At 38.9% G+C, this 12,161-nt stretch overlaps 1 protein-coding gene across 26 annotated transcripts in view; it reads right to left on the bottom strand.

The window, feature by feature from the left end:
* KCNMA1 (potassium calcium-activated channel subfamily M alpha 1) overlaps positions 1-12,161 on the bottom strand; it is a 612,911-nt gene that overhangs the window by 231,294 nt on the left and 369,456 nt on the right. For all 26 annotated transcript variants that reach the window (XM_042456625.1, XM_042456624.1, XM_042456616.1 and 23 more), the window contains exon 6: positions 1,250-1,325. In XM_042456625.1, the coding sequence (XP_042312559.1) occupies positions 1,250-1,325 (76 nt within the window). The remainder of the gene's footprint in view (positions 1-1,249; positions 1,326-12,161) is intronic.

The raw sequence follows: 12,161 nt of genomic DNA on the forward strand, positions 1-12,161 counted from the left end.
AGCTATGACTTCTGAGTTTCCATTAAGCACTTGCAAGATATAACTTGGCAATTTGTTGTTGAGTGCCTTCAAATCATTTCTGACTCATGGCAACCCTAAGGTGAACCTATCATGGGGTTTTCTTGGCAAGATATTGTTCAGAAGGAATTTGCCTTTGCCTTCCTTCAAGGCTGAGAGAGTATGACTTGCCCAAAAGCACACAGTGGGTTTGCATGGCCAAGTGGGGATTCAAATCTTGGTCTCCAGAGATGTAATCCAACACTCAAACTACCAGAACATGTTGGCTCTTTTGGCAACGTATACCTACAAATATGGATTTTCGAGACAAACGTTGGGGAAAGTAGAGCTCATATTAGATTCAGAGTTGTGATAAATCTTTTAAGAATCTGCAATACATACACTAAGGAAATATTCACCTTCAACACTTTTGAGGTTATACTGCAGTGTCAGTGGACTGAATGCAATATATATATTGAAATTGTTGTTGATGTTATGTTTGTGCGCCTTCAGATAGTTCCTGAGTTATGGCAACCCTAAGATGAGCCTACTGCTCATCTTACAGGGTTTTCTTGGCAAAATTTGTTTAGAGATTTTTTTGTCTTTCACTTCGTCTGAGAGAGTGCCATTTGCCCAGGGTCACCCAGTGGGTTTCTCTGACCAAGAGAGGATTTGGACCCAGGTTTCCAGAGTCCTAATCCAACATTACAACACGCTGGCACAGTACTTTCAATTTATATTTGCTTTAAAGTGCATTGCATATGTAAAGTATATGCAGGAATCAGTCAGTGAATGCCACCAAGAAGAGGGCAGAATTTTGGAAAGGAAAATTTGCAAATTGTGTGAGAAAAAGCAGTATTCAAATAACCATGCAAATGTGGATTTTCCAACCGCAATTAATCATCAACTTTATTAAGGCTGCAGCCCTATGAACAGTTAGCTGAGAGTAAGTGCCTTTTAAGTAAACATGTATAGGACTGTGCTGTAAATACTTGGATATTCTGTCAAGGAAGGAAAGAACAATTTATAAATCTGAAGTAAACTCCCTGAAGTGCTTCACTGGAGAAGATCATTAAGTAGTTGTTATCTGAATAGCAAATGCAGCATAAAAAATCAGAATAAAACAGAACCTTTGCTCATATTTGAAAATCAGACATAATCAGACAGAAGTCTAAATCTTGTCTGCCATGCCCCAAGAAATTGTGAAGTTCACCGCTATGTAAAAGGTCAAAAGCATATATTAACTCCTTACCTTGTTTTAAGGATATTCAGAAACTGCAAAATTTCTGAGAACTGTATCAGTCTAAGAGCTCGTAAAAATCTTAAACCTGTAATTCAGAAGAAAAAGAGAAAAGAAAAGAAAGAGGGTATTAGATTATTTTCATCCTTAAGTGAGTTTCTGTGGCAGCTGGGAAATCAAAAGTGACTAGCAGAGTGGCTATCAAATACCTTTGAAATATTGCTCCATATTAAACATCACCAATCCTTCGACAGTTATTTTCCGAGAAACAAAGGTTTCTTTGCAGAAAAGTTACTATTCAAAATTGTAATACACAGATAGAAAAATTTCATTCCGAGGTATCTTCCTAAAACCTCACAACTCCTTTTCAAATCCTCCTGAAAAATGAGTGATTATGTGCAAGCGGTGAGATAACCTGCTTTTTAAAGAGAACCAGGCAGTACATGTGTGTGATTAAGATGATAATTCTGTGTGACGTAAAACTTTTTGTTGAAATGCTTTGCATTATTGCTACAAACTTCTAACTTCGATAGAGCAACCAATATATATTGTGGTTTAGTTTAGTAAAGAACTATAACTGCCACTTAATTATATTTTTCTAAGAAAAACTATTGGTGAATTCAGTGTGCAGCTCTATAGAAGGCCACACTGGATAGAAAAATATTGTAAAAGATTAAAAGCTTAAATTATTAAGGGAGACTTATGGTGATACGAAACAATTTTGTTGCAAATCTCCCTCTTTGCAGAAAAGGTACATTAGGCATTATAAACATACAGCTTATGAAGGAAGAAGGAAAGTTTAGAGGACAAATTTGTGTACTCTGGATACAGCACACTGTATAGTTAGATGCTCAGTGTAGCTTTTCTCTAAACTCACCCATGTTATAGTATCTTTAGTTCCTTTAATGGAGTTATGTATCAGTTTGGATACAAAGATACAAAAAGCCCCCCTAATGAAAGGTGCATCATTACCATCATCTTATTATTTTCATTTTTATGCCACTTTTCTCCCAGAAAGAGACCCAAGGAGGCTCACAGCTTCCTATATGCATTAGGTAAGCAGAGATAGAGACCATTAAAAAAATACCAAATATCCAGACAACAGCCTTTGAACCTCTAGAATACCGGTGTGTGTGTGTGTGTGTGTGTGTGTGTGTGTGTGTGTGAGAGAGAGAGAGAGAGAGAGAGAGAGAGAGACTTTGGAAGGCTAGTGAGTGGCATTAGCCCCCAGGAGACCTTGGAAGGCTGAAACTGCTCACACTTATACATTCATAATCGTTTTGTCGCCAAAGATTTCTAGGAGTTATGGGGACATTATCACCATATTTTGGGTCCCAAAAGAGACCTCTACTGGGCCTATGTTGGCCCATGTGGACAGAAAAATGTGGTAGATACGTATCCCATGTCCCCAAGGAACATTTAAGAGAAGTTGGGGCAAAAAAAGGTTTTCAAAATATCTTTGCAAAAAATGTTTTTGACCTTCGCGAGCTCCAAACATGGACGGAATGCCTTCCACACTCCCTAGAATAAACCTGGGAATATGCTGGAACAGGATAACATTTTCACAATACACACACACACACACACACACACACACACACACACGACTGCTGGGTAGTGTGGAGGCCACATGTGGTGTGAGTGCTGAACTTTGCCCACCCCTATTCTAGAGCATCTATAATATGAAGAAGTCAATTGCCAAGGCAGCAGTGGAGGGAAAAATCTACCCAAGCCTATACTAAGTCATGGTGGTTTCTGTGCCGGTGGCAGAGTAAATTTATTTTAAAATGTAATGGACCCACCCAAGGTGCTGAATCGTCCCCCCATCACCCCCAGAAAATATGTCTTTAAACTAATGTTGAAACAGAAAGAGGGGAAATAAGACGAACACGAATCCCTGCAATAACAAACAGAACAGGGATTAAACCTAAACTTGTGCTTCCAACTAGAACAGGCCTTTTGAATAATTGTTGCATGTTAAATCAATACTCAGGTAAATCCCAGCAATTCAATTGGTTTATTTTAGTTAGGGCTCACAAAAGCATTTAAGTCTTACTCTAACAGTTTAAAGCTGTGACTGAAAGATGATTCAAATGTTTAGAAACAGACATTGTACAATGGTGCAATGCTGCACCATCCATGTCAGTCTGTATGGCATGGTGATTGCCTGCTTCAGAACCATCTCATCTCTTTTGATAGCTCACTTTTGAATGTTTACATTTTCAACATGAAGGAGGTTTCTGATGGGATAAAACCCTTGTGGACCCATGTGAACTCTGAAATAGTAGAGTTCTGTCCAAAATGTAACCAACTCACTTTCCTGATGATACAGTTCTGTGTGAAGTAAAAATTACCAATATGCTTTAATGCAATTTATCTTTTCTTTTTAACAAAGAAAAATAAATGCACACTTGATTAAAACTATTAAAAATCATCCATTCATCTTCTTACTTGAATTACACATGCATCAGATGCCACATCAATTGGCTTGTTATTTGCATGATTGCTTATCTTAAAACAAAATAACTTTTTTTTTGTTTTGTTTAAGAATGCTTAAGAGATCGATAAAACTCAAACTAGATTTCCTCCCTCTGGATAATGGCAAGTTCTTTCAAAATCAGTATTTCCCTTTAAACAGCTATGTGAACAAAGAATACATTGGGAAGCTTGAGGGATATCATGTTCCTGATAAAAACAAGCTTGCAGTCACAACAAAGTCATTACAAATAACAAACTAAGGCTCTTGAGCTGATATATCCTAGGATGTTACTGGTCAATGACGAAATAAAACTACTACTACTACTACTACTACCTAGGATGTATTGATGATTTGGGATGACAAAAATAATACTTTGGCAACTGAGGAGAGTATAATATGGCCCTCCCTGCTACCTGCCCAACCCTTGTCCACTCCCTGGGGAGCTTCCAAAGCCACACACTTCCAACTTGAGCTCTCCTTAGAAACTGGAAGATTGGGCGGGGACTCAGTCTTCCTTAATTTCCAACATTGCTGGGGGCCAAAAGATTGTTGTCCTCTTGGTGCTAATGGAATGCATAGCTAAGTGTACAACCCTCAACTCCAGAGTAGGGATTCTTGACTAACTTACTCAATTCACACATAGTACGTTTGTGTAGAAAACATTTTTAGTGCTTGAAACAGCATAACTGGCCAAAAAATGTCTATATTATGGCACATAGATACTATTGTCCTGTGCTGAAAGGGCTGTTTTCTGTAAAATAAACAAACACCCACATGTAAATATTGCACAGAAATAAGACCAAAACTGCAAATCAGACCTAGATTTTCCTTGCCTGAGTTTCCTAACACTTAAGAGGCAAGGTTTGGTTTTTAAAATCCATTTTCCATGTATTTTTAAACATTCTTTCCATCCATGCTTCACTGTGGACACAGAATGGTTTTTTCAGGGTTGCACAATCTGCTGAATTCCAAAATTATGCCATGAAATTACAATGTGTAAAAAGGCCCTTCCTCAGGCTATTATTCCACATCAAAATCTTTGATGATTAATGTTATCCATTTGATTATCCTAATGAGCAACCTGTTCTCAGGACAAGAGGCTGTCATCAGAACTGAATACGGAGAAACAGAATGTTCCCAATTAACAAAAGGGTCAAGTAAGGCTACATACTATCATCCTATTTATTCTACCTGTCTGCAGAAAACATTTTATGGAGAGCAGGCTTTGACTCAGAGGCAGGAGGAGTGAAGACAGGAGGAAGGAACATTAACAACCTAAGATATGCACAATACTATGAAGCAGAAACCAACGAAGACCTGAAGTAATTACTGAAGAAGGAAAGTGCCATAGTAGGCTTGATGTTGAACTTTAAGAAAATAAAAATAATGACCATAGAAGATCTACAAGAATTTATTCCACATAACAAGAAAATTGAAAATATCAAAGAGTTCTCATGCCTTGGATCGAACATTAATCAGAACGGAGACTGTAGTCAGGAAATCAGAAGAAGGCTAGGATTAGGAAGAGCAGCTATGAAAGAAATGGACAAGATCATAAAGCCAAAGATATAGCTTTGAACACTAAAGTGAGGATCATCAAAGTCATCACCATGTATGGATGTGAGAGGTGGACAGTGAAGAAAGCTGGCATAAAGAAAATAAACTCTTTTGAGAAGAGGTGCTGGAGAAGAGTGCTGATGATACCATGGATGGCCATGAACAGAAACAAATGGATTCTTGAACAGATCAAGCCCAAACTCTCATTGGAAGCCAGAGAGATAAAACTGGGGCTGTTGTATTTTGGCAACATCATGATAAGGCATGAATCATTAGAAAAGACAACAACACTAGGAAAGGTAGAAGGCAGCAGAAAGAAAGGGAGGTCACATGCCAAATGGATGGATTCATTCAGAGAGGCCATGGGCAAGGGAGAACAGGGGTTCTTGGAGATGTCTCATACACAGGGTCACCATGAGCTGAGGTTTGCTCAAGGGCAGTTAACAACAAAATACATGTTACATACTTTGTAATCCTGGAGTCTACCTATTCACAAGAGACCTATACTTATTGGCAACATTATTTCATTTGTAAGAGAGAAGTAAGTCTGAGTGGCACAGGCCATCCAAGAAGCTCAAATGTTACAAGCAATTTGAATCTACCTCTCCAAAATCCACATGTTTCTCCTTTTCAGCATAATAAGATTCCACATTAGGTTTGGTTTCCAGACCTCTGATCATCTTTGTTTGTCCTCTTCACGTATTCCATGTTGTCAATATCCTTCTTGAATGGTGGTACTCAGAACTAGACACAATAGTTTATCGCACAGGCCCTGGAACTGGCCTGTTGCATTACAAAAGGGGAGTTGATGGGAACGGAAGGCAGCATAGAACGCATCTTAATGCACAAGAGAATGCCGCTACTGCTGGAAGTTCTCATTACATTCCGGATGTATTCCCCAGGAGGCGATTTTCAGGAACTGTTTAGAAGCGTTCCTGAAAATCAATCCCTCTAAGATGCATCCAGAATGTGATGGGAACTTCTGGCGGAGGCAGCGTCGTCGTCATCATTGTTGTTCTCCTGTGCGGTAAGATGCATTCTATGCCACCTCCTGTTCCCATCATGCCCCCTTTTGTAATGCGTCAGGTCTGTTCCAAGGGCCTGTGTGATAAACAGTTGAGTTCTGACCAAAGCAGAACACAGTTGCACTACTCTTTCCCTCAGTAGGGACACTATGTTGTTGACACAGCCCCATTGGCCTTTTTGGTTGCTGCATCACACTATTGATTTATATTTAGTTTGTGATGTCCTAAGATCTTTAGGTCCCGTATAGGATTCCTTTGCTCTTGGAATTGGAAAGTAGGAAAATCTGATTGGTTACATGGTATTGTGATGTCATCGCAGCCATTTGAGGAAAAATGAATTAAAAGGAGAAAAATAGCCACTGAAACATCAGCAAAGGAGAGGGAAAGCTGATATCACAGAAAGTCATGAAAAATATATTTAGTGGTTGCCATTCCCTCCTAAAAATCATTTGATCTCAGCTGGCCCTGTTCCACTACCAGTATGCAAAAAACGCAAATCCTGAATAAGATAACCTTGTGTACAGATGATAAAGCAATTCTTCATTTGTATTAATCTGAACAAAGGCGTATACATTGTCATGTTGTTGCTTATTTGTTGTTATTTCAAACACTTGCTATTCTTCCTTTAAGTGCACTTAACAAAGATTTAGAAGCAATGCAACAACAATAAAATCAGTAGAACAAAAATGAAGTAAGCAAATAGTGATGAGCAGTGGTGAATCAACTTAAAGCAGCTGTCTAAAAAAATTATGATTCAAAAGGCACACATGCACATAAAAAGTTTTTGTGTTGACAAGTCATCACACATCTCTTGGACAAGAGGTCCCACAAAGAGGAAAAGCCCTGTATCAGGTCACCATCCACTGCATTTCATCTCTAATAGACAGGGACATCCAAAGACCCTCTGGGCATAAGTTTAATGACTTGGAAGGTTCATAGAAGCAAAGAATCAGTTGGAAAGGATCTCAAGATCACTAAGTCCAACCCCTGTTCAATGAAGGTTCGTGTTGGAGAAAACAGTTCTTGAAATGTTGGGTTCCTGTCAGGGTTTTAGATACCAAAACTAGCACTTTAACTCATGCCGTTTTAAAGCAACAAGATAGGTTCCATTTACCTGGTCCCAGTAAAAAAAAACTGGTCATAATCCAAAATCCAGCCTTCCAAGACCACTCCACACAACAATACATGGCAGTACTTATAATTCAGATAGGATGCCAGAGGAACATAGATAAAAGTGACCAAGGTGCGTTACAGACTGCCCATTTGGAGCGGCCTGTATCCGGTCCTTTCCCTGCTGGATCGGGGCCTCAGCTGCCACAACCACAGCCTCTGAGGCCCCGATCCGCTGCTTTCCAGGCTGCGGGAAAGTGGCAAAAGACACCTGGCACCGGCACGGAGGAGGAGAAAGGGGCTGCTTGGCCCCTTTCTGCTCTGCATCACTGGCGCAGCCAAGTAAAGGCTGCGCCCAGTGACGCAAAGGTGGAAGGAGCTCCGAAACGGAGCTCCTTTGGGGCCATGGAAAGGGTGCCCTCATGCGGCTCCAGTATGTCACTTCCGCGCTGCCCCATTTGGAGGTGGCACGGTCATGACGTAGCAATGGCAACGCCCATGTGTATAGGGTGCCTCCATTTTGTACGGACCTAGTCCGTACTAGGGTTAGGGGCGTCAGGAAGTGACGCCCCTTCCTAACCCTAATATGTCCTGGGGACATACTATAGCCGCATCTGTAACGCGCCCAAAGCTATCTTTCTAGCTGACAAACTATCCCAGTTGGAGAAAACTAGTTCATGTTACAGAAGCCATGTGGATCACCATGTTATTAGCTTAACCTGACTGCTTTCCTACCAGAGTACTGTTTTACTTACTTTTACTATTTTTAATCAATACACTCTAAATGGGTTTAAAGTTATATATAGTTTGATTATGTTTTAACAATCACTTTTTGCATGATTTTAACTATATACTGTATATATTTTTATTTGTTTTAATTTGTGCCAGTTCTGGAGAAAGGGTGGTGTGATGCTGCTGCTGCTGGTGGTGGTGGTGGTGATCCTTTAGCACAGTTGAGGCATTGATTTTCAACCTGATATATATTTATAAACTTACACTGTTTAGCACTATTTTAGTCTTAGGAAAAGGATGGGAAAACCTTTCTGTCTATGATATCATAAGAAAAAAACACTGGAACTGAAACAGTTTAGAAAAGCTGTTCAAGGGACAAATCAGAGGATATTTATTCACTAATCCTCCAATCCTGATCATCAGGAAGAAACAGAATCAGCAAGGGAACATTCTGTTTAAATGTACTGGAATCATGAAAAGCCTTTATAGGCTTTTGCTTGTCACACAGAATGTTACTTCAATTGCGTTTTGCCCCAAAGAAAAATACTCTGGAGAATTGAATCTAGGAGAAGAAGGAGCTACTCAGAAAACACTAGAACACAATGGGCTAACACTGATATGATGGGAATGCTGTGCAAAATATGAATGAACAATATGGCAATTCAAGACTAAAGGACTAGTGTTCCATTTAGAGCTGTTACAAAATTCTGAATAAAACAGAATTGTATTCAAAATATAGGAACCAGTGGCTTGGAACAGGGTCTCAAAACTTCTTGCTGACCCACTGCAAGCCACAAACCCAACAAAATATGTTTTCCAGGTTGTGTAGGCTACTCTTAAGGTCCACTTTGATCAACAATGTAATTTCCAGATGTGATAGTGTAGCATTTCAGGGAAACTGTCAGTATGCCAATGAAGCTAACAAAAAGAGCATGATGGATAGAACTCTCTGTAGTGTTTTATATTCCACCTCTGCAAACATGTATTTATTTTGGACTAAAAAAACATTTTTCACAATCTCCATTTTTCACAATGTCCAAAATTCTTATAATTATATACTTGACTAGACTCTTCCATTTCTCTTACTCTCTCTTTTCCCCAGCTCTTCCTCCCTTTTTCCATCTTTGAGGAAAAAACCACTAAAGCCAGCACACATTCATAAGCCTTACCCATCATTTTGTCAATGGAAAAGGTCTACCTCCTTTATTTCAGATAAGGAATTTATTCACCCAGTTGTGTTGTTCTTTTATGAACCTCTTCTAGCTCTATATTCCCATTTTAAATGGGGCAGGCAAATGAAAATACTCAGGAAATTGTAATTCTGGACTGAAAGTGCAGCCCAAACTCACTATTATGTTAGATGTAAGGGATTAGACACAAACCTCTTCTTCCATCCCAAATGCATTCAGCTGACAGAACTTTCTTGTGTTGGCAGATCACAGAGATCTGTCAACAGATTGTACTTGAAAGAAAGTCAAAATTCTTCTTCTGCTTGAGGAAGAGTTAGAAAGGAGGTATAGAAGGACTGGGGAAAGAGAGAAGCCAAGTTATGCAAGATCCAAACCTCCTCCTGCATGAGGGCCCAGCCACAACTCTGGCACAAATTTAGGCCAGGATAAGGGGTAATCCTAAACCATTCCTAAATCCCCTAGGGAAAATTTCATCATGCTTGGGACTGGCCTTGAATATGTTTAAAATTAGGATTGCATGGTATAAAAGCACTGAAATGGGCTACCTCCTATATTTCATTGACAAGCAGTACTAGAGGGTAAGAAGTCCAAGGGGCTGAGGCAAGATTAACAATCAAATTGTATAGTAAGTGCTGGTTCATAAGGCTCTTTTTATTTTGTTTTTACACTACAAAGGCAGGAGTTAACCCAGTGGAAAAGAGGACAATCTGCAGCAATTAGTTTTAAGATTTCTGCATAGCTTGTCTGTTTCATGCACATTGCATCTTGTAAATAATGGAAGCTTTTGGCCTGAGCATTGCAGAATGTTCCTGTGGATGCTTCCGAAGTGGCACCAATAGGGTTAGCATTAGAACATCAGAAGTAACAATGGATCTCAGTGTTTCTTGGATTTTTTGGAAATACTGCAACATAATCTAAGCCACAGGAACTCTGTTGCCTCTCTTTAAAAAAAAGAAATAAATAAAGAAGGAACTAAGGAAACAAATGCTCTGCTTTTAGTCTGCCATTTGTGCCTAAGTACAATCCACTCTGCTAAATTCATGTTTTTGATAGGATTAGTCAAGACAGCAGGAGGTGACAGTGCCCACAGTTTCCAAATCTCAAAGGAAAAACAAAAGGGGGGGGGGGCTCATGAACTGAATAATCTAGATGTGAAAGGCACAAAAGAATGTGGGATTCATAGAGATAAACTGCTTTACAGCTCAACAATCTCAAATTCTTTTTCCCTCCCATGTGCATCAAGGAGAAAGTTCGTGGTGGGAAATTTATGCTCTCCGTTTCCACATTGTGTAATGGAGGGAGTTACTGATCTGGATTGGGGTTGTAGTGTTTCTTCAGATGTCTTGACACATACATTTCCACCTAGACCCTGACCTGTTCATTGGTTACTGTACTGCATGGTCATAACATGCTTCTCCTCCATTTCCACTTGGGCAATTGGGAATATTTTCACTTTTAATAATCTGAGAATGATTTAATCCAAACTAAATAATTCATCAGTCCTTTCAGCCCTCCACCAGGTTATAACTGATCTGCATTTTTTATGGACAAGCAATCTGACCATGTCCTTATTTAAATGAAGTCCATTCTTTTTTTACTATTTCAGCTTTATTCTCAGTGCTGATCAAATCAAAAGCTCTCCTCCCTCCATCTTTGTCTCATCCACACCGAGATCTCTCAGCTTTGCCCACCTACTGGCTGTGGATCTGGAGCTGGTAGCATTTCAGAGGAAGCTTTTAACCATTTCCTCCCTTAACAACCTAAATGGGTTTCCAGGACTTCACAACTGTATTTGTACACATCACTTGTATCAGCGAGCACCACAAGAACTCATTCCTCCAAAGCACCATCTAGTAAGGTAAAAAACAGGTAAAGAGTAATATAATGGGAAAGAGAAAGAACACTGAAAAATCTTTACCAAGATTTGAGGTGAGAATGACAGAAATACTAAAACTGCAAATGGAGAAATGGACAATACCTTTAAATATTATTGAATATCTTAAAATAAAGAAACAATTACTGGTAATATTAGTGTTGTTTTTTAAAAAAAATTGTTACACTGCAGCAAGGATTTTTGTCGGATGTAAGGTTATACTAATGGACTATTTAATTATCCAATAAAATAAAGAAAAAATATTTCAGTCCTGACCTTCAATCCTTTCCTAAGGAAAACAAAGGCAGCCATTTAAGTATATATGTGTGTGCATGTATATATATGTTTTAAATTAACAGAGCATGGGGTAAAAATAACAATAATAAATGGTGGATAAAAAATTACAGAGGAAACATTAATAACAATGGAGCAATGTGATGGAAAATAAAGTACAATACACAACTGTGAAATGTTTTAATGAGGCTACATTTCTTAACGTACATTAACCAAACCCTCTTCCTTTCTGTCATTAAATCAAACTCACAATACAATGGTATCTTTTACTTTACAAACAGAAATACAGGAACCATGTGGAGATGTATGTCCAAAGAAAGCACTCTGTTTAAGGAAATGGACAGCAGTAATCTGTCTATTACTGCCACACATACAACAAGAAATATCATTATTGTTTTGGGAAAAGTAGTATTAGGACCACATTAAGTGCACCATACTATCAGCATTAGTGTCATACTAGTATTAGCTGAGATAAAATCAACCAGACGTGACATTACACAAAGTAAGGGCACAGAAAGAGCTTCTGAAGTTCCTTACCCCAGTATGAACCAACCCTATAACATGATGCCAAGGTCTGCCGAAAAGTATGCTGCTCTTCCTTTTCAGGGACATTATGCCCTGTTTTGACTCTGTATCCATTTTTGAACAAATCTCCATGAGACTT

Source organism: Sceloporus undulatus, chromosome 3 (genome assembly GCF_019175285.1).
Source record: "Sceloporus undulatus isolate JIND9_A2432 ecotype Alabama chromosome 3, SceUnd_v1.1, whole genome shotgun sequence".
Taxonomy (NCBI): domain Eukaryota; kingdom Metazoa; phylum Chordata; class Lepidosauria; order Squamata; family Phrynosomatidae; genus Sceloporus; species Sceloporus undulatus.